The following is a 23,241-nucleotide window of genomic DNA, read 5'->3' as shown; positions in this document are numbered from 1 at the left end:
TTTTTGAAGAAATTCAATGGTGGTATACTGTACATCAATAATTTGGATACAAATAATAGACACAGCAGAAAAAATATTCAAATAACAGTATACGTTATGGCATAGTATATGGGAAAAGAGATGCATTTCCATTTTAAATGAAATAGACCTATACGAGCAAAAACCTCATACAGACCCAATAAAACATCTTGGTTCAACGACGATTTGAAAATACTAAAAACAATATGTAGACGACTTGAAAGAGCGTGGAGAAAAAATAGAAATGCCCAAACACTAAACACAAAGAAAACACAAAAGTGAGATTAAAAATCCAAACGGAATTACTATAAAGCACAAGTTGGAATTGACTTCAAGGACATAAAGAAATTATACAAACTACTGGACAAACTACTAGACACCATACCAGTTACCATATCAAATACCGGCATTCCACCAGCAGAAGAACTTGCCAAATATTAAAAAAAAAATTTCCAGCATACGCAAAACCATGTCTCATGAAAACATTAACCTTGAAGCCTTCTTTGATGAACTAGACCCACACTCTGGTGAATACCCAGCAGATCGGTCTTGGTCAAACTTCACCCAGACTACAGACGAAATAGTTGCACAGGTAACCAGAAAACTCTCATCTGCTCATTGTCAACTCGACGCATGTCCCAACTATTTAATGAAATCACCACCTGACTGATTCATTGCAGATCTTACATCCCATCTAAACTACATGTTCCAACAAGGCTTATTCCCCAAGGACAAAAGCAACATTTTACTTACACCATTACCAAAAGACACCAAGAAGAAATCAAATGATATCACAAACTATTGTCCTGTGGCATCCATCCCACTGACAACCAAATTGATGGAAAGTATCGTAGCCAAACAACTCATGGAGTATATTGACAAATTCTCAATACTTCATGAATCACAATCCGGTTTCAGACCCTCCATAGTACAGAAACTGTACTGGTATCTCTTCTTGCCAAATTCAAGCAAGAAATTGCACTAGGTAAAAACATTCTCCTACTTCAATTCGACATGTCTAGCGCATTCAATATGGTAGACTACAATATGCTACTAAGTATACTCAACAGGATAGGAATCGGAGGGAATATACTCAAATGGATCAAGGGGTTCCTAACCACAAGATCATATCAAATAAAGTCAAACTCCAACATCTCTCTACCCTGGGAAACTGACTGCAGAGTACCTCAGGGATCACTTCTCTCACCCATCCTTTTCAACCTAATGTTGACCCCCTTAGACAAGTCTCTTTTCAATCAAGGCCTTAACCCTTTTCTGTATGCGGATGATGTCACAATATACATACCTTTCAAATCGAACCTTTCAGAAATCACCAATATATTATGCATTCCACGAATGCACTCCCTCAAAAAAAGAAAGGGGTGCTGATTGGCTTCTCAGATGCTCACCCATGGCAATAATTAAAAGCGTAACTGACAAGGGAGGGTGGTATCTTTTGGTAATAGCCGCTTTATATGGCAAGACTTATATTTTTCTAACGATATATACTCCTAATGAGGGACAAGGAGGCTTTATTGGGGAAATAGAACACCTACTCCAGAGACATATGCAGGATAATCTGATACTGGGAGGAGATTTTAATCTCACAGTTAATCCAGCATTGGATAATTCGAGCGGACAGGTGGCTTACGCCAATAAGGACAGATTAGAGATGGGAAAATTTATGGCAAGATGGGGGCTAATAGATCTCTGGAGGGTCACTCATCCGCAAGAGAAAAACTATACTTATTACTCATCTGTGCACAACTCATACTCAAGAATAGACCTATGGCTGGGGGATGGGACAATAGAGGCTTCCCTGCAAGGGGTTAATATAGAGCCACGAACTTGGTCAGATCATGCTCCGGTGGTATTGGAAGTGGGGATAGAAAGGAAGCTAGGGGGCACACGATATTGGCGATTGGATGAGGCGTTACTGAAAGAGCCCAAAAACATCCCAATGATAGAGAAACACCTAAGAGAGTATCTGGAGTTTAATGATGTGGGGGGGGGGGGGGGGGGGGGGGGGGAATCCACCCTGCGAGCTTATGGGAGGGACTAAAGGTGGTTATGAGGGGACACTTAATAGCGCTGCGGGTCCATCTGGGTAAAGAAAGGGAAGAGCAAGAGGTAAAATTAAGAGATGCCATTAAAAAGATAGAGAAGACACATAAATCGAACTCGATGGATAAACAAGCATTGGAACAACTTCATAAAAGTAGATTGCAGCTTAATGACTTGCAGCTAGCTGATATTGCAAGCCAGTTACAACAAGTTAAGCAAGAATATTTTGAATTTGGGGATAAAGCAAGTAGGTTGTGGGCCAACAAGCTCAAAAAACAAACTCACCGTAATAATATCAGTAGCATTAGTAATCAGTTGGGGCATACTGTAAGGGACATAGAACAAATACCAGAGGTATTTCATGAATATTACTCCCAATTATATGAGTCAGAACAGGCAACCCCACGATCGGAGATAGAGGCATATATTGAGGAGATTGATATGCCGACCTTAACGCAGGGAGAAAGAGAGATGTTGTCAGAACCCATAACGCTAGCAGACATCAAGTGGGCCATCTTGGCGCTCCCACACGCCAAGGCACTGGGACCAGATGGATACCCCAAGAGATTTTACAAATTGTTCGCATCAATACTGGCACCTTTGCTATTAAGACTTTTCAACTCATTTGAGCAGGATCAGGAGCTCCCGCGTTCCTGGCGGCTCGCAGCAATAACCTTAATACTAAAACCAGGAAAGGACCCACAACAGCATGGGTCATATAGGCCAATCTCACTACTTAATGTTGATTATAAAATATTTACTAAAATCTTAGCGAGACGGCTGCAAAAGGTTATGCCCAAACTAATCCATGAAGATCAGGCAGGATTCATAACAGGGAGACAAGCATTTGATAACAACAGATGCCTACTTCATGTGATACAACAAGTGAAAGATGAACAAAAGCAGGCAGTATTAGTAGCGATCGATGCCGAGAAAGCCTTTGATCGCGTAGAGTGGCAATTTCTCTTTGCCACACTACATAAAGTGGGGGTACTACTACTACTACTACTATTTAGCATTTCTATAGCGCTACAAGGCATACGCAGCGCTGCACAAACATAGAAGAAAGACAGTCCCTGCTCAAAGAGCTTACAATCTAATAGACAAAAAATAAATAAAGTAAGCAAATCAAATCAATTAATGTGAACGGGAAGGAAGAGAGGAGGGTAGGTGGAGGCGAGTGGTTACAAGTGGTTACGAGTCAAAAGCAATGTTAAAGAGGTGGGCTTTCAATCTAGATTTAAAGGTGGCCAAGGATGGGGCAAGACGTAGGGGTTCAGGAAGTTTATTCCAGGCGTAGGGTGCAGCGAGACAGAAGGCGCGAAGTCTGGAGTTGGCAGTAGTGGAGAAGGGAACAGATAAGAAGGATTTATCCATGGAGCGGCGTGCACGGGAAGGGGTGTAGGGAAGGACGAGTGTGGAGAGATACTGGGGAGCAGCAGAGTGAATACATTTAAGGTTAGTAGAAGAAGTTTGAACAGGATGCGAAAACGGATAGGGAGCCAGTGAAGGGTCTTGAGGAGAGGGGTAGTATGAGTAAAGCGACCCTGGCAGAAGATGAGACGGGCAGCAGAGTTTTGAACCGACTGGAGAGGGGAGAGGTGACTAAGTGGGAGGCCAGCAAGAAGCAGATTGCAGTAGTCTAAATGAGAGGTGACAAGGGTGTGGATGAGTGTTTTGGTAGAGTGCTCGGAAAGAAAGGGGCGGATTTTACGGATGTTGTAAGAAAGAAACGACAGGTCCTTGGCGGTCTGCTGGATATGAGCAGAGAAGGAGAGAGAAGAGTCAAAGATGACCCCAAGGTTTCGAGCTGAGGAGACAGGGAGAATGAGAGAGCCATCAACAGAAATAGAAAACGGGGGGAGCAGGGAGGTGGGTTTGGGGGGGAAAATGAGAAGCTCGGTTTTGGTCATATTTAATTTCAGGTGGCGTTGAGACATCCAGGCAGCAATGTCAGATAAGCACGCTGAAACTTTGGTTTGGATGCAAGGTGAGATATCAGGGGTAGAAAGGTAGATTTGGGAGTCATCAGCATAGAGATGGTAGGAAAAGCCATGGGATGAGATTAATGAACCAAGGGAAGAAGTGTAGATAGAAAAGAGGAGGGGACCAAGAACAGAACCCTGAGGTACGCCGACAGGCAGAGGGATAGAAGTAGGGGTAGGGGGAAACTATCTGCATTGGTTGCAATTATTATATCAAACGCCCCTAGCAACCCTGAAAATTAATGGGACTTATACTAAAACAATAGAGCTTCATAGGGGAACCAGGCAGGGCTGCGCAGTCTCGCCCTTATTGTTCACCTTGTCCATTGAACCACTGGCACGTGCAGTGAGGGCGAACTTGGAAATAAGGGGAGTAGTGAGGGGGAAGTGAGAGCACAAGCTAATGTTATTTGCTGATGATATTTTACTCACTGTAACCCAACCAGAGCAATCAATAAGGAAGCTAGTGGAGGTACTGGATAGATATGGGGCATTGTCAGGATTTAAAGTTAACCACACTAAGTCAGAGATACTGAACCTAACGATACCCACTCAGGATATACCACAACTAAGGCAAGCGGTCCCCTTTGCCTGGGCTACGAAATCCCTCAAATACTTGGGGGTACAAGTAACGCGGAACTTGGAGGAGCTATATAGGAGTAACTTCCCACCAAAGATATTGGAATTAATGGCGGAATTGGACCGATGGGAAGGGTTGAATATCTCATGGATGGGGCGGATATACGCAGTAAAAATGATGTTACTTCCAAAATTGCTATACCTATTTATGGCATTACCAATACCAATACCCCATAGCTTTTTTACACACCTGCACAGAAAGATATTCGCATACATATGGAGGAAGAGGCCACCTCGGGTGAGGCGTGCAACTATGTATCAATCACATAGACAGGGTGGTATGGGAGTCCCAAACTTCTTCCTCTACTATCAAGCAGCCCAGTTGCAGGTGTTGGCAGATTGGAACCCTTTCGCTACTAAGAAATGGTTGCACTGGGAAAGAGCCTGGATGGGAACACGATCTTTGGGAGATGTGTTATGGCTTCCCAGGAAGGAATTATTAACAGAAATACGTAGACTCCCATGGGGCATGAATCACCCTCTGACCACCTGGTATAAAATAAAGAGGAAATGGTTCCCGGAACGTGAATATTTTTTGCAGACTGCTATAAGTAGAGCTCCAGGGTTTAGGTTGGGGGCAACAGAGAAGGTCTATCAGGATTGGACACGATTGGGTTTATATACATTGGGGCAGTTGAAGGACAAAGAGGGGATGGTTAGTTTTGAGAGCCTGCAGGAAGAGTTTGGGTTAACTGCCAGAGATCAGGTGTTCTATAGTTGTGTGCGGCACTATGTCAGAACAAGAGCGTGGGAAGAGCTGGACATGACAGAAACAGCACTAGAGGAAGCATTGAAAAAGGGGGGAGGGAGAGGAAGTATCACGCGTCTATATTTGGCACTGTTGAAAAGAGTGGACCCAAAAGCATATTATATTAATAGATGGGAGACAGTACTACACAGCACACACACAAGGGAGACCTGGACAAGAGGATTTAGGTACCTGTTTAAACCATCCCTGGCGCAAGCAATGATAGAGAATGGGTACAAAATATTTTACTGGTGGTACTATACACCGGACAGGCTTCAGCGCATGTTCACAGGGGTGTTGGTGGAATGTTGGAGGGCATGTGGAGCAAGAGGGACATTCATGCATATTTGGTGGGAATGTCCTAAAGTGCAAGAATACTGGAAAGCAGTCACCATGCAGATAAACCATGTACTGCAGAGGGACTATCCATGCACTATAGAACAATGCTTGCTTCACTTCAAACCATCAGTAATAAAGGCTGCACACCACAGACTGGCAACACAATTTTTCACAGCAGCAAAACTAGCCTTGGCCAGAGCATGGAAGCAAAAGACTCTTCCAGGAATGCAGGTGATCCTTCAGAAAGTGGATTATCTGCACCAGATGTCTAAATTAACAGCACTGAAGAAAGGTAGAATGGAATCCTTTAACAGAATATGGCAACCATATGAACAGATGCACTCTCAGGAATCAGCACCACCATAAGGGGGGATGGGTGGGGGGACTGGGGTTTAGTTGGGAATGTATGAGATAAAGGATTCATAAGGCATGTTAACATGTGTATACGAGACTGAATGGCAAAAGGTGCATGATGATGTAGCACACAGTGGCGTAGCCAGAAGTCAATTTTTGGGTGGGCCAACAGGTTGGATGGGTGGGCACTAGACAGTGGTGTGCTGGTAAATGTTTAACAACAGGCTCTCTCCCCGGTTCACCTCTGTGCCCCCCCCCCCCCCCGTCCACCTGTGCACCTCCCCTCAAAATTGCAGAGCTGGCTATAGCCGGGGAGAGAGCCTGGGGGGTGGGGGAGGCAATGCATTACTCTCTCCAGGAAAAAAAACATTAAATGAACCCAGGTTCCAATCTAATTCATGTTTAATGTGGGATAAAATGCCATAAATAAGTAAATAAATATAAACTTTTAATGTTGAGCACCTGATTCTCAAAGTGGACATGTTCCAATCATTATAATGAAAATAAAATGATTTTTTTCTACCTTTGCTGTCTGGTGACTTTGTTTTTCTGATCATACTGGCTCAGTATCTGATTCTGCTGCTATCTGTCCTCTTTACTCCATTTCCAGGGCTTTCTTTCCATTTATTTCTTTACTTTCTGCCTTTCTTCTTCATTTCTTGCTCTGGGTCCTCCGCAGACTTGACTGTCCAGTGGATCCAGCTTCTGCCTATTTTCTTCATCCATGTGCAATTTTCTCCTCTCTTCCTTTTCCCTCATCTCATCTCCTTCCTCACTCTTCCTTCCCCTCCATCCATGTCCAGCATTTCTTCTCTCTCCCTTCCCTCTCCTCCATCCGTATCCAGCAGCCTCCTCTCTCCTGCCCTTCCCTCCATCCATCCATGTACAGCAACCCTCCTCTGCTCCTGCCCTTCCCTCCATCCACCCATGTCCAGCAACCTTCCTCTCTCCTCTCTCCTCCATCCATCCATACCCAGCAATTCTCTTCTCTCCCCTGCCCCTATCCATCCATCCCCAGCAATTCTGTTCTTGCCCCTGTTCCCTCCATCCATCCATCCCCAGCAATTCTGTTCTTGCCCCTGTTCCCTCCATCCATCCATTCCCAGCAATTCTCCTCTCTCCCCTGCCCCCCACCTCCATCCATCCCCAGCAATTCTCCTCTCTCCCCTGCCCCCACCTCCATCCATTCATCCATCCCCAGCAATTCTCCTCTCTCCCCTGACCCCCACCTCCATCCATCCCCAGAAATTCTCCTCTCTCCCTTGCCCCCACCTCCATCAATCCATCATCCCCAGCAATTCTCCTCTCTCCCCTACCCCCCACCTCCATCCATCCATCCCCAGCAATTCTCCTCTCTCCCCTGCCCCCCACCTCCATCCATCCATCCCCAGCAATTCTCCTCTCTCCCCTGACCCCCACCTCCATCCATCCATCCCGTGACTCTCCTCTCTCCCCTCCCGCTCCCATCCATGTGTCCAGCGATTCTCCTTCACCCCCATGCATCCTTCCCTCCCATTCCACCTGGCCGCCCTCTCTCTGACGGCAGCGCTTCCCAGACGCTGCCTACCGCCGCCACGATCTACCTCCTCCCTCTATCTCACTCTCAACAGCAGCGGTAGCGATTCAAACACGCTACCTCCTGCTTCTAACCCGGAATACGATTAGAAAGCTGCATGCATAAATTCTAATTAGTGCCAATAATTGCTTGCTCGTAGCCGATTATTGGCTTGTTACCCAATTAAGTTTCGTGCACAATTTGGACGCACTGCCAAATTTACATGAGCAACTTTAGGCGCCATATATAGAATATGGAGGATAGGGGGGTCTTCTACTAAAATATGGAGGATAGGGGGGTCTTCTACTAAAGTATGGTAGGTTTTGCAGTTATCACATGGTTAGCGTTAAAATTAACATGTGTAAACTGCAAAGCTTTTGCAGAAAATGCAGGGGTGATAGTCAGCATATGCCCTGCATATTCTGCACAGGGCAACTGCTTTTCACACCACATGGCACTGAAGTACATGCAGGTGCAGATAGAATGGGAGTAACCTCACTACCTGTCCTGGCACATAATACATATCAGGGCCAGCTGAAAATAAATAGATTGGTCTGACACAGCGGTGCTCTTCCTCTTATCTGCATCCTCTCTGATCCCCCCCTCCCATGCACACTTCAGAACCTCATTGATAGAATCTGATATTTACCCCTTTCAAACTCAGTTAAATTTATATAGTTAGTGATTTTACCTGCACAAATTTAGTTGGGTAAAGGGGAGGAATTTTGATTGGGTAAGAGTTATCAAAATTCAGTTTTAGCTAGGTAAAGCTTTGGAAAATCAACCTGTAACTGATTATATTAAAAAAAAAAAAGAAAAGTAGGGTTAGTCTTACGGTCTTTCCTTTCCGCCAGTTACAATAAGTCCATCTCGAAGAGTTGTGTACATTGTAAAGACTGGTCCTGTATGAGCCTTTGCCACCAGTCTAACAAGAAAATGATCTTTCCACACATATACATCTCCATTTATGGCACCAGTGAAAGTGAGATTATTCTGAAAGTCAAAACAAATGCAAAAATATGATAAGAAGTTGTAATAAAAATAGCTTATAATATAAACTCTTTCTCCATACCATTATTTACAGAATGCTATCCATAGCACATAGCTCTCTTTGAAATAATGCATTTTAAATACTGCTGGTAACCATCATAATTACCATGTTTCCTTACTTTTTCCTTATGAGCTCAGAATGCTTGTGTGCATGTTTACCCTAATAACCTCTATATTTTATTTCCTATCCATTATAAATTTCTGGACAGGTCTGAGTACCCAAAAGCACCCTGATAAGGATTTGTTTTTGGGGAATTCACATATAAATACAGATTTGTGTGTGCTCTGGAAAATAGTTCTGCATACAACTTCTTGTTTCATATAAACCAGCTATATTTAACAAAGAAATAATGTACCGGGATTGTAGTTTCATAAGGATGAAAGATATTTCTTCAGAAAGAAAAGTATTAAAGATAAATTATAAGATAGTATAAAACCAAAGTTCTTTATTAGAGTGATAAGCTCCTAAAGAAACATAGTTTGGCCTTTCCTTACAATGGAGTGGAAGAGTGGCCTAGTGGTTAGCGCACCGGTCTTGATATCCAGAGGTGGCCAGTTCAAATCCTTGTGATCTTGGGCAAGTCACTTAACCCTCCATTGCTTCAGGTACAAAATTAGATTGTGAGCCCCTCCAGGGACAGAGAAATACCCAGTATACCTGACTGTAACTCACCTTGAGCTACTACTGAAAAAGATATGAGCAAAATACTAATAAATAAATGTAAGAATTTAATTCTGCATAGTAAGTTCCAGACTTGTGATTAACTTATGCAAATAAATATTGAGGGGCCCTTTTACAAAGGCGCACTGAAAAATGGCCTGTGGTAGTGTAGATGCATGTTTTGGGCACGCATAGGATCATTTTTCAACGCACCTGTAAAAAATGTCTTTTAAAATTTTTTGCCAAAATTGGACCTGCGGCAAAATGAAAATTGCCGCACGTCCATTTTGGGACTGAGACCTTACCGCCAGCCATTGACCTAGCAGTAAGGTTTCATGTGGTAACTGAGCAGTAATGGTCTACGTGTGTAAAATGCTGATTACTGTAAGCCCGTGCACCAGAAAATAAAAATATTTTCCGGAGCATGTAGCAGATGCATGTCAAAAATAAAATTACTACAAGGCAGTAACTCAAAATTGACATGTATTGGGCACACGTAGGCACCTATGCAGCTTAGTAAAAGGGCCCCTGAGCTAGACAAGATGCTTATGTTGTTATTTTTGCTACATCAATATGTATATCATGTTACCCAACCGAAAATATAGACAGACAAATGCTGATGTTTGGTTGATTTTTCCATTATGATATTTAATATTCACAAGTTTACACTTTTCTTTAAACATATAGAGGAGAGATCATGTGGTACTATGCATGGGATCAGATGCTGATCCGTGGAGCTCCCAGACTCATCCTCTAAATCAGGCTCCTAATCTTGCTACAAAGGAGCTTCTAAGGAATTAAAAGCTGTCACTGGAGAGCAGAACACTTACTGTGTACTGTGAAGGGTGGGCGCTTGATTATGGCCGCAAAACCATCCTGGAGGGACAAGGAGAAGTCAAAATCTCAAGAGGGCAAGATGGCAAATGCTTTGGGACCACCGAGCCTGTCAGTATGCTTGGCCAGGATGGCGGAAATAACAGCTGAGGTCACAGTGGCAGTAGAGGCCATATTAGAAAGAAACTGCAGAACACTTAGGAGAGAGCCAAAACTAGATATTAAACCACCAGCAGCAATGGGTCTGTGATCTTGAAGTCACAATGGTGACAGTGGAGTAACAATGTTTCTTTTTGTCAACATATTGGCAATAGCCATTACTTTACTATGGCCATTGTGCAGTCTTTTTTATTGGCTTCGGAGCATCTGCTTGCCTTTAAATTATTGAATTTTCAGATCTGTGTAATTTTACGTCAAGACAACGCTTGTGGCTGCTGTCAGAAGTTAGCATTCATGTATTTCCACTATGCCAACATTGTTGGCTATTTGATTGGCAGTCTTTGCCCGACCTTGTTTTTAGGCTCATTTTCATTTTTTTGCCTTTATGCTTTTTTTTAAGTCTTCATTTTTCACTCCTCCTTAGTCTATTTTGGATATATTGGTGATCCTCCTAGCACAGAGTTTCTTCTTCTTGTAGACGTTTTATTACCTGGTCCACTATTGCCATTGTTTTGTGGATTATTACCACTCAGGTTCTGCTTTCTGACTATCAACTACTACGTTATAACTATCAGGTATATTTGCAATTAGTGAGGACCCTCCTCTTTTCTTCTGATATACTTCTGGATATGTTGCAGACTGGCTGGACCGTCCAGGTCTTTATCTGCCGTCATTTACTATGTTTATTTCTTACATACATATTATCATTGGTTCACATATTTTATATGTACAGTTTCTTACTTGTCTTAGGCATATGCATTTTATTATGCAGTCATTTAGAAAGTTAAGCCCCTTTTTTATACTTAGCTTATTCATTCATTTTATGCAATTGGGGCCCCTTTTACAAAGCGGTGGTAAGCCTAATGTAGGTTTATTTTTATAGTCCCGGTGTGTACCCAGTGGTAATCGAGCACTGCAGCATGCTGCCCGGTTACCGCCAGATTAGCGCGGGAGCCCTTACTGCCACCTCAATGGGTGGCGGTAAGGGCTTCCACCTGAAACAGCTACACAGCAAGTGCTTCATTTGCTGCACGGTCATTTCCTAAAAAAAAAAAAGAAAGACCTACCTTTAACCTGTTACGATAAAAGGGGGCCTCGGAACGTGTCAAAAACAGTTTCACTGTGTAGTCTTTGTGAAATCCCCTTTCCACACATGCAACCTGTAAGTTATATTTTTATGGTCAAAGTATATGGTTCTGATGTGTAGTACGTGGTATTGTTTGGTTGCCTTTTTTATTAACCTGTCTACATTTATTAATTCACCTGCATATAATATTATACATATTATTTGAACTATCGCATTGGAGTGGAGGAGTGGCCTAGTGGTTAGGGTGGTGGACTTTGGTCCTGAGGAATTGAGTTCAATTCCCACTTCAGGCACAGGCAGCTCCTTGTGACTCTGGGCAAGTCACTTAACCCTCCATTGCCCCATGTAAGCCGCATTGAGCCTGCCATGAGTGGGAAAGTGCGGGTTACAAATGTAACAAAAAAAAATCTATTTTAAAAAATACATTCATCTAATTCCTATTGTTAGTTTAGATGCCTAGTTTCCTTTTTATGAACATTCATGTCTGTTAGTTACATAATCATTACGTTGATGTGACGTTTTAGGTACATATGTTCATGTTTAATATATGGTGCTGTTTGATTGCCTTTCATTAACATGTCTATTTTATTGATTCCTCTGCATATAATGTATTTTTATTGTATTGCTGTATTTATTTCTGTCAGGTTTAGGTGTTTTGTCCCCTGAAGCAGGCACTCGTGCCAAAACATGATCTGTGTTGGGTTCTTTAGCTTTATTGTGGTATCTTCTGGTGGATACTATTTGTTGGATTGTATCAAACATTGAATATGTGATTTTTATTTTTAATAAAGACCATTTGTATACCTCTAGTCCCTTCATTCAAATCCATTGGTCTATCCCTACTCTGAAGAATTTTTATCAGAATCTCTGGCAGAGGGTGAGTTAGTGGGATTTTTAAAGACTTGGCTGGTACAATCACTGCAACTTAGCACATATCTGGGCCCACTGCACGTGGAACGAAGCAACAGAGTGGATCCACAATGACAAAATGGAGCTAAACTGTGGGCAGTCATTCTAGAAATCCTGAAATATGGGCACAAGAAAGCGGTACTAAGGGCTATTTGAGCTGGAAAATTGCTAATATATGAAGGGAAATGAATCCTTTCTTTCCAGGATTACTCAGCGCATGTGGTATCAGCTTGGAGGGTGAGTCCTCCTATCTGTGCAGTCTTATTTTAGAGGAAGATTAAATTCTATTTGTTATATCCCACCAAATTGCGAGCACAACATGGCGACTATGACAGATTGTTTTGAGGATGTGAATCCAGCAAAAGAATATTTGGAATCACTAAATGTCAGTCAGACTAAAGGCTGAGGATTGAGTCCTCTAGGCGAAAAGCCACTGAAGAGCATATTTGGAATCCTTTGGAAGGAAAGGATGCTGCCTCTAGGAAGTGTTTTGTTGCACTGATGGAGTGTGATCAAACAATGATGGATCTTATAGCTCTATACTGGTGATCTGGGCTCTATGGGTTCCAACTGGACTGGACTTCTCTGAAAGGAGAACTTATTTATTTATTTGTAACATTTGTATCCCGCATTTTCCCAAATATTAGCATGCTCAATGTGGCTTACAAAATACTGTAGTGGCGGACGCCAAGTACGGTAGGTTTTAAACAAATACAAATTAGAAAAAGGGTCGGGTAAAGTAGGTGTAAAGGGAAACAATAAGGGACAAGGAAATAAGAAATAAAATATGTATAGAGTTGAGGCATTTAAGTAGATTCAATAGTATAGGCCTTGCAAAACAGATAGGTCTTTAAAGTTCGTTTGAAGATTTGATGGTCGTGCGTCGTTTTCACTCTCTTCGGTAATGCATTCCACATTTGCGTACTTAAGTAAGAAAAATTGGAGGCATAAGTTGATTTGTATCTGAGTCCAATGCAGCTTGGATAGTGAAAGTTCAGATATGTACGTGATGAACTGATTCTGTTTCTGGCTGGAAGATCTATTAAATCAATCATATATCCAGGGGCATCACTGTAGATTATCTTGTGGACCAGAGAGCAAATTTTGAAAGTAATGCAGTCCTTGATAGGGAGCCAGTGTAGTTTCAATCGAAGAGGTTTTGTGCTATCAAATCTTCTTTTGTTAAACATCAGTCTGGCAGCTGTGTTTTGGGCTGTCTGGAGTTTTTTCATAAGCTGTGCTTTACAACCCGCATATATTCCATTGCAATAATCTGTGTGGCTCAATACTATTGATTGTGTCCAGTTACGGAATATATCCCTTGGAAAGTAAGGTCTTATACTTTTAAGTTTCCACATAGAATAAAACATTTTCTTTATACAGGCGTTGACTTGGCTCTCTAGTGTAAGGTGGCTATGAATAATAACTCCTAAGATTTTCAGGCTATCAAAAATAGGGAGAGAATAAGTAGGAGTGTTTAGGGTTGTAGGCTTGTAATTATTGTATGGGGATAAGAGGATAAGACAATGTGTTTTTTCGGTGTTTAACTTCAGTTGAAATGAGTTAGCCCAGAATCCATAATGTTCAAGCACCAAGCAATGTCATTGGAGATATCCGAGAGATCATGTCTGAAGGGGATATAAATTGTGACATCATCAGCATATATGAACGATTGGAAGCTTTGTCTGGATAAAAAGTTTGCCAATGGGGACATCATTATATTGAAGAGAACTGGTGATAACGGGGGAACCTTGGGGTACTCCACAATGTGCATTCCACAGTGATGAAATATTTGCATTTGATTTAACTTGGTATGTTCTTGTGGTTAAGAAACCCTTGATCCACTTAAATATGTTACCTCCAATCCCGAGGTGATCCAGTAAACGTAAGAGTATACTGTGATTTATCATATCGAAGGCGCTCGACATGTCTAATTGGAGGAGGAAAACACTTTTGCCTATTGCAATTTCATGTTTGAATTTTGCTAGAAGAGTGACTAATACAGTTTCCGTACTGTGTGAGGGGCGAAATCCTGACTGTGATTCATGCAGTAATGAGAACTTATCTATGTAATCCATTAGTTGTTTGCACACCATACTCTCCATCAATTTAACAACTAGTGGAATGGATGCCACAGGACGGTAATTGGTTAGGTCGTTCGTTTTTTTTCTTTATGTCTTTAGGTACTGGAGTGAGTAAGATATTGCCATGATCCTCCGGGAAGAGGCCTTGTTGGAGCATGTAGTTTAGGTAAGATGTAAGGTCTTCAATGAAGCACTTGGGTGCAGATTTAAGTAGGTAGCTGGGACAAGCATCTAATTTACAATGTTTTTTGGAGAATTTCCTAATGGCTTTGGTAACAACTTCAACAGTGATCTGTTTAAATTTAGACCAGTAGCGGTCAGTTGGATATTCTTTGTTGGTTGGATTCATACCAATGATGAAGCTATCAAAATCAGTGTTGTGTTTAGGAAGTGTGTTACGTAAATTTACTATTTTTTCCCTGAAGTAGTTGGCCATTTCATCTGCAGGAGGAATGTCTGACTTATTTGCTGTGATTTGAGAGGTATCTAGCAACGTACTTACTAGATGGAGTAATTTCTTCAGATCTTTGTATTCTGGTCCTATTTTAGATTTGTAATAGGATCTTTTGTTCAGTTACTCTTTTCTGGTTATTTGTGCTACTTGGAGTTAAGAGTTTAATTACTATAGCGATTTTCAGCAGAGCACTGCACGGAGTCAGAAGAAAGCTGCGCACGAACACAGAGAATAAAATGTGTAAATCATCTCATGGTTGCCTATTCGGTACATGAGAAGTAACCTCAGAAGGATTCTATGACTGTGCTTTTAGCAAAATGCTGTTTGGATTTCTCCATTTAGCAGCTTATTCCAAAGGACTGCATGTTTGACAGCTATATAATTTACTGTGGGTTGGAACAGGAGTAACTGCATGCTGCTTAATAGTATATCCAAGGAGGGTGGGAGGTACTACATATGTGATAGGTTTGTTTATCAAACCCCCTAATAGTGGTTTTCAATGGGGTACTGGAGTTGTAAAAGCTCTACTAGAGGGAAGGGTTTGGGTGAAGATTGGTGTGGGATTGTAGAAACTCACCTTAATCAGGGAGGGAGAAGGTGTTATTAAGAGTGGGTTCACTGAGAACTGGTATGCCTGGAAACGGAGGACTGAATTTCCTCAATGTCTTTTTCATAGACTCTATACACTGAGAGTGGAGGTGGAGGCTAGGTCACTTCCCCCTCTCTCTTAGATCTCAATTGGTTTCTGTCATTTGGGTGGAAGACTATTATGGACAATGGTTAAAATTATGTCTTAGAATGTGGGTGGGATATCTTTGCCTATTTAACGAAGTAAAATTGTACAGGTCTTAGACACAAGGCCCAAGCAGTGCTATTATAAGAGACACAACTTGATTCTCTTGAGCATGGCAAATTACACCGATGGTGGTTTGGAGACTATACAGAGGGGCCTACCAATAACAAAAAAGCTGGTGTAATTATTCTATTCAGGAAAGGGTTAATCTTAGAAAAACATAAAAGCTTTGTCAATCTATTGAGCAGATTTATCATAGCTCATGTTTCTTTGAACTGTCAAATCCCTAGTTATAGTTAATGTCTATGCACCTAACCAATACGACAAGTGCTTTTATAGGACCCTGATACATCACTTGCAGGAGATCCAGGGAATACCTATGACAGTGGGAGGTGATTTCAAAACTGTATTTGATCCACTTGTAGATAGATCCCACCCTCCCTCGATAACGCTTGTGGACTATTCACAGGGGATTCCATTGCTTTGTAATACATTAGATTTCACAGACACTTGGAGGCTCTTGCATCACTTGACCCAGTCACATATTGATTACATTTTATTATCATCTTCACTGTTGCCCATATTAGGGAAGGCTGAGATAGGTCCTATAGCTGTCTCAGATCACGCCCCTGATTTGGATTATATTGGAGGATGGTCAAAGACAGCAGGGACATGGGAGATGGAGGTTTCCCCAGGATTTGTATTTTGATGAAAAACTTAATGCTTATAAAGAAATGGAAGGAATATGAGAGTGCTAATACAGATTATAAGAATAGGCCGGTGGTCTTTTGTGAGGCTGCCAAGGCAATATTGAGAGGGGACATTATATCATACTCATCCCATATGAAAAAAGCACGTGATAGGGTGACAAGCAAGATTGAAATCCAAGTGAAAAGGGATAGAAAACACTATGGTCTCAACCCCACAAGTACTAACTAAGCTCAATTACTGACATTAAACTCAGCACTAATTCACTCAAGGGTTAAAACATTTGCAATGTATTACAAATTTCAATTGTTTAAATAATCCAATAAAGCAGGAAGCCTCTTGGCACGCCTGATTAAACAAAAAGAAAGTCCCAGAAGAATAGTCCAGCTAATAGATGAACAGGGACTCTGATATGCATAGAACAAGGGATTAGCAAGGTATTTAGAACTTATTTTGCAAAACTATACTCTCCCACTGAAGATGATGATCTGGACAGCACGGCCTACTTGTCTGGTCTACAATTACCCAAGGTAGATAATTCTCAAAAGGCTTTACTCGATGCTCTTATAACGGAGAAAGAGATATGTTGGGTTGTTGCTCAAAGTCCCTTACATAAGACCCATGGGGTAGATGGATTGGCTTCAGAATTTTATATGATCCTATGTCCAGAGATGTCAAGTTCTTTGGAAAGTATGTTTAACACCATTATAGCTACAGAAACTAAGCCTGAGTCACTGCAAAGAGCTCAAACAGTGGTGCTATTAAAACCAAGTAAGGATCCTCAGAAGGCGGAATCCTACAGTCCTATATCCCTAATTAATTATAAAGCCAAGTCTTTTGCAAAGATTCTGGCTAATAGGTTGGCTCAGATTCTACCCACTCTGCAGGTAGCTCCTCAGGTGAGATTTGTGAGGGCTAGTCATGCTGTTAAAAAATCTGAGACAAATTTTGGCTTCCTTGGAGCAGATGAAATGCCTGCTGACACCTTCTCTGCTCATCAGTTTTGATGTGGAGAAGACATTTGACAGGGTCCATTTGGGATTGATGCACAAAGTGCTGAGGACTTATGGTATTACTAGGTTCTTTTATGAGGCTCTATATTATGCTCCATCAATGCAGAGATTGGCATGAATGGGATTTCTTCAGAACCTTCTAATATTGCAAGAGGAATGTGACAGGGCTGGCCCCTATCACCCCTATTGTTTGTATACCTTAGAACCTCTTTTAAGGGATATATCGAGTAACAAGGATATTGGGGGGGGGGGGGGGGGGTTCAACTGGGCACTTGCTCTGAAGTGTGGTTCAAATGTATGTGCCTACATTAGGCACGTATCCCCATTAATCTATAACAATGTGAATTACTTTTAGGAATAACCGCTACCTCCATGACCCTTCTATTTCCACACCTACTTTTTCAGATCGCACGTAAATGCCAAATAATACTAATTAGTGCCAGTAATTGCTTGTTGCTATTAGCTCATCATTCAATTGAATTGCGCACACAAATTGGGCATGAAACCAAATTTGCATGCACAATTTTTGGCAACTTTTACAGAATTAGTGGAATAATCCCAACTGAAAGCCTACCTGTTCAGCATGGCATTCCCTGAACCTTCAGTTGGCTAGTTACTTCCCTAGGTACATAAGTAATGCCATACTGTGAAAAGACCAAGGGTCCATCGAGCCCAGCATCCTGTCCACGACAGCGGCCAATCCAGGCCAAGGGCACCTGGCAAGCCCCCCAAACGCACAAACACTCTACACATGTTATTCCTGGAATTGTGCATCTCTGCCTCTACTCCTCTGTGTGTGTGTGTGTGTGTTTTTTTTTAAATTTTTTAAACTGACTCATTTTTTTTTTTACTTCCCCTGCTTTCTTAGGCTTTCCTATCATATATGGCATTCTGTTCTCCCTTTGACTTATATTGTTTTTGTGCACTGCTTTGATTGTATTGTGAAAGGTGGTATATCAATAAACAAACATAATTTACCTTCAATCTCGCCACTCACTTTATTATCCCATTCCCTTGTTTTACCCACCTTGTCTGTCTATTGCCCTTATTTTAAAAGCATCCTCACTAGAGAGGTCCAGACATTTAAATGCCATTTCAGAACATGGGCCATTCAAACATGGGAAAGTTGCTTATGTCTAGATGGCAAGGAGGCTTAGGGAGGGCGGGACAACAACACAGATGTGCATTCTCTATGGAATCCATGTCTGTATTGGGAAACCTGGACATTGGAATTTACATCTGCTTCAATGCAGAGTCTATCAAGTATGTCCAACAAAGTGGCCAAAGTTGAATCTGGCACTCTGCACAGTTTCCACTTCTTCATAATTAAATACTAGTATACTTAATCTCTATCTCTCCTTGCCAATTTTGGGGCATAGACCATAGAAGTCTGCTGGCATTAGTCCTACTTCCCAACTACTAGAGTTTCCATCGAAGTCCACTCCAGCCTTGATCTTGATCTGTCTTTGCCATTTATGGAACCCAGACCATAGAGGTCTGCCCAGTATTGGTCTTACTTCCCAACCTCTGAAGCTGCCATCAAAGCTCACTTCAGCTATGAGGTCATTTCAGTTTTGCTTTAATTGAATTCCAATTAAATCCAATTACAGTGGGGGAAATAAGTATTTGATCCCTTGCTGATTTTGTAAGTTTGCCCACTGACAAAGACATGAGCAGCCCCATAATTGAAGGGTAGGTTATTGGGTAACAGTGAGAGATAGCACATCACAAATTAAAATCCGGAAAATCACATTGTGGAAAGTAATATGAATTTATTTGCATTCTGCAGAGGGAAATAAGTATTTGATCCCCCACCAACCAGTAAGAGATCTGGCCCCTACAGACCAGGTAGATGCTCCAATCAACTCGTTACCTGCATGACAGACAGCTGTCGGCAATGGTCACCTGTATGAAAGACCACCTGTCCACAGACTCAGTGAATCAGTCAGACTCTAACCTCTACAAAATGGCCAAGAGCAGGAGCTGTCTAAGGATGTCAGGGACAGATCATTACACCTGCACAAGGCTGGAATGGGATACAAAACCATCAGTAAGACGCTGGGCGAGAAGGAGACCAACTGTGGTGCCATAGTAAGAAAATGGAAGAAGTACAAAATGACTGTCAATCGACAAAGATCTGGGGCTCCACGCAAAATCTCACCTCGTGGGGTACTCCTTGATCATGAGGAAGGTTAGAAATCAGCCTACAACTACCAGGGGGGAACTTGTCATGATCTCAAGGCAGCTGGGACCACTGTCACCACGAAAACCATTGGTAACACATTACGACATAACGGATTGCAATCCTGCAGTGCCCGCAAGGTCCCCCTGCTCCGGAAGGCACATGTGACGGCCCGTCTGAAGTTTGCCAGTGAACACCTGGATGATGCCGAGAGTGATTGGGAGAAGGTGCTGTGGTCAGATGAGACAAAATTGAGCTCTTTGGCATGAACTCAACTCGCCGTGTTTGGAGGAAGAGAAATGCTGCCTATGACCCAAAGAACACCGTCCCACTGTCAAGCATGGAGGTGGAAATGTTATGTTTGGGGGTGTTTCTCTGCTAAGGGCACAGGACTACTTCACCGCATCAATGGGAGAATGGATGGGGCCATGTACCGTACAATTCTGAAGTGACAACCTCCTTCCCGTCCGCCAGGGCCTTAAAAATGGGTCGTGGCTGGGTCTTCCAGCACGACAATGACCCAAACATACAGCCAAGGCAACAAAGGAGTGGCTCAGGAAGAAGCACATTAGGGTCATGGAGTGGCCTAGCCAGTCACCAGACCTTAATCCCATTGAAAACTTATGGAGGGAGCTGAAGCTGCGAGTTGCCAAGCGACAGCCCAGAACTCTTAATGATTTAGAGATGATCTGCAAAGAGGAGTGGACCAAAATTCCTCCTGACATGTGTGCAAACCTCATCATCAACTACAGAAGACGTCTGACCGCTGTGCTTGCCAACAGGGTTTTGCCACCAAGTATTAGGTCTTGTTTCCAGAGGGATTAAATACTTATTTCCCTCTGCAGAATGCAAATAAATTCATATACTTTCACAATGTGATTTTCCGGATTTATTTGTGATGTGCTATCTCTCACTGTTACCAATAACCTACCTTCATTATGGGCTGCTCATGTCTTTGTCAGTGGGCAAACTTACAAATCAGCAAGGGATCAATACTATTTCCCCCACTGTATATGAACCAAGTCCCCCTACGATCACACACCTAACCATTCCTATAGCACCTGATCCCACCAACAGCAAAGACACCCTCTCATGGAAACCCCCAGTGGAGGCATAAACCAATATGTGGCAGCCTCCCCTGGGGACTCAGGGCCCTGAAAAATGGAAGCCTGACCCCCTAGTCGTATTTCTGCTAGAGGATCGGTGGTCAATTTTGAAATCCAGCAGTCACAAGGGAGGGTGAGCGAGTGGTCAAAACTCCCACCCACTAGACACCAGAGACCCCTGGTAAGCCCGAGGACTGGGGACAGGTGAAATGTGGTGGTGGGGGTGTGGTCCAAGGGCCATTTTTGAAGGGGATGAGTCCTGGAGAGGCTGCCATATGTCAGGCGTCATGCACGGGGACTTGGGTGGGAGATACCTTTGCTGGTTGGGGGGGGGGGCAGTGGTTGAGATGGATCGGTGTGATCTCACTGGGGGAGAGCGTATGGTGTGATCATCAGAGGGAGGCTCAGATATGATCTCCAGGAGGGCTGGGTATGAATCAGAGTCTCAGTTATGATTTTGGGGTAGGATTGGGGAAGCTGATATCAGGATGGGGAAACGATGGGGGTTGGGGGTAGTTGCTGATGCTGGGATCGAGCAGCAGCAATTTTAGAAAGCTGCTGCCATGTTTGTGTATGTGGGTGAAGGGATACTTTTTTCCCCTATGTTCAGCTTTCTAAAAATCACTGTTCCCTCTAGACATGGAGGGGTTTGAATGTGCGTGGGACAAACATAAAGGAATCCTGTTCAGAAGAAATGGATCCTCAGGAGCTTAGCCGAGATTGGATAACAGAGCTGGTGGTTGGGAGGCGGGGATAGTGCCGGGTAGACTTATACGGTCTGTGCCAGAGCCAATGGTGGGAGGCAGGGATAGTGCTGGGCAGACTTGTACGGTCTGTGCCCTGAAAAAGACAAGTACAAATCAGGTAAGGTATACACAAAAAAGTGGCATATTTCTTGGGCTGACTGGATGGACCGTGCAGGTCTTTTTCTGCCGTCATCTACTATGTTACTATATTTTGCCAGAGCAGCTTGTAAAACAGTATGGGAATTCCATGCATCCTGACTTGGATATTTGAATTTCCCTCTCTATATATCCTTTCTAAACTCTGCCTCTATATGACACAAGTAAACTTTTCCCCTCTGTGGCTTATTTAAAATGTTTCATTATATTGTTGCTGATATTGTATCATAATTGTTATTTGAATATTATACCATGGTATATTAGTTTTTTCCAAACTGAAGAGCCCTAGCTGTTTCAGCCTTTTCTCATAGGGAAGTCGTACCATCCTCTTCATTTTTGTCACCTTTCTTTGTATCTTTTCTGATTCCACTATATCTATTTTGAGATGTGGTGACCAGAATTGCACACAGTACAGTATTCAAGGTGCAGTTGCACCATGGAGAGATACAAAGGCATTATAACATCCAGATTTTTATTTTCCATTCCTTCCTAATAATAACATTCTATTTGCCTTCTTTGGCCACAACAGCACACTGAGCAAGAGGGTTTCAAAGTATCGTCAACGATGACTCCTGGATCCTTTCCTGGTCGGTGACTCCTAATACGGAACCTTGCATCAGGTTGCTATAGTTCAGGTTCCCTCTTTCCCCACATGCATCACTTTGCACTTGCTCACATTAATGTCATCTGCCATTTGGATGCCCAGTCTCCCAGTCTCGTAAGGTCGTCTCGCAATTTTTCACAATCCTCTTGCGATTTAACAACTTTGAATAACTTTGTGTCATTGGCAAATTTAATTATTACTAGTTATTCCCATATGTAGATCATTTATAAATATGTTATAAAGCAGCGGTCCCAGCACTTATCTGACATACACTTAGTGGATATACTGTTGATTTGAAAGCCTTCCCCACTCTGCCCAAGCCTGGCCCTTTGCTATACAGATAGTTATCAGGCCATTCAGATAGACTGAGGGCTACACACTATTCACAGAGCCCAAACTCCACAGATAGGCAGTAGCCACCAGTGAATGTAGAACTTGTGTAACCATTTGGTTGGGTATGAGCATCAGATGGGCCACACAAATATATTGTTATTTGGACTGGTTGAGCTGGGCTAGCAGAGCTAGAAGGATGGCTAATACATAATCCACTCTTCCTCACACTTGTCATAGTCAATAAAGTAGTCCACATAGAGGCGTATTTCAAAGCACTTAGACTTACAAGTTTATGTGGAGGCACATTTTTGATATGACGTCTAAGTCAGACTTTGGAAGTTTTGCGCTAATGTCCCCATCTGAATAGCAAATGTAACCATTTCAAAAAAGAAAACGTCTATCTTTTTTTTTGAAAATAGCATTCAAACAAGATTTTGGGCTTTTTGCGTTTATCTTTTTAGCCCATTAAAAAAAAAAACAAAAAACCCTCACACGAGTTAAAAAATGCACAAAATCAACCATTGGGATGTAGGAGGGGCCAGCATTTTTAGCAGATAGGTCCCCCAGACATCCCAGGAGAGCAGTGGGGCACCCTAGGGGGTATCTGCTGTGGAGTTCATATAAATGCCCCAGGTACATATCTCACCGTTGCCCTTTATC

At 42.5% G+C, this 23,241-nt stretch overlaps 1 protein-coding gene across 1 annotated transcript in view; it reads right to left on the bottom strand.

Moving 5' to 3' along the window:
* The window catches only part of EML6 (EMAP like 6), a 744,128-nt gene that overhangs the window by 74,228 nt on the left and 646,659 nt on the right, over window positions 1-23,241 (bottom strand). The window contains 1 exon segment of the mRNA XM_030195849.1: window positions 8,538-8,695. Coding sequence (XP_030051709.1) covers window positions 8,538-8,695 — 158 coding nt within the window.

The sequence above is a fragment of the Microcaecilia unicolor genome, chromosome 3, assembly GCF_901765095.1.
Source record: "Microcaecilia unicolor chromosome 3, aMicUni1.1, whole genome shotgun sequence".
Classification (NCBI taxonomy): domain Eukaryota; kingdom Metazoa; phylum Chordata; class Amphibia; order Gymnophiona; family Siphonopidae; genus Microcaecilia; species Microcaecilia unicolor.
Note: the sequence above shows the minus strand (reverse complement) of the source record. Positions and strands in the feature narration are given on the sequence as shown.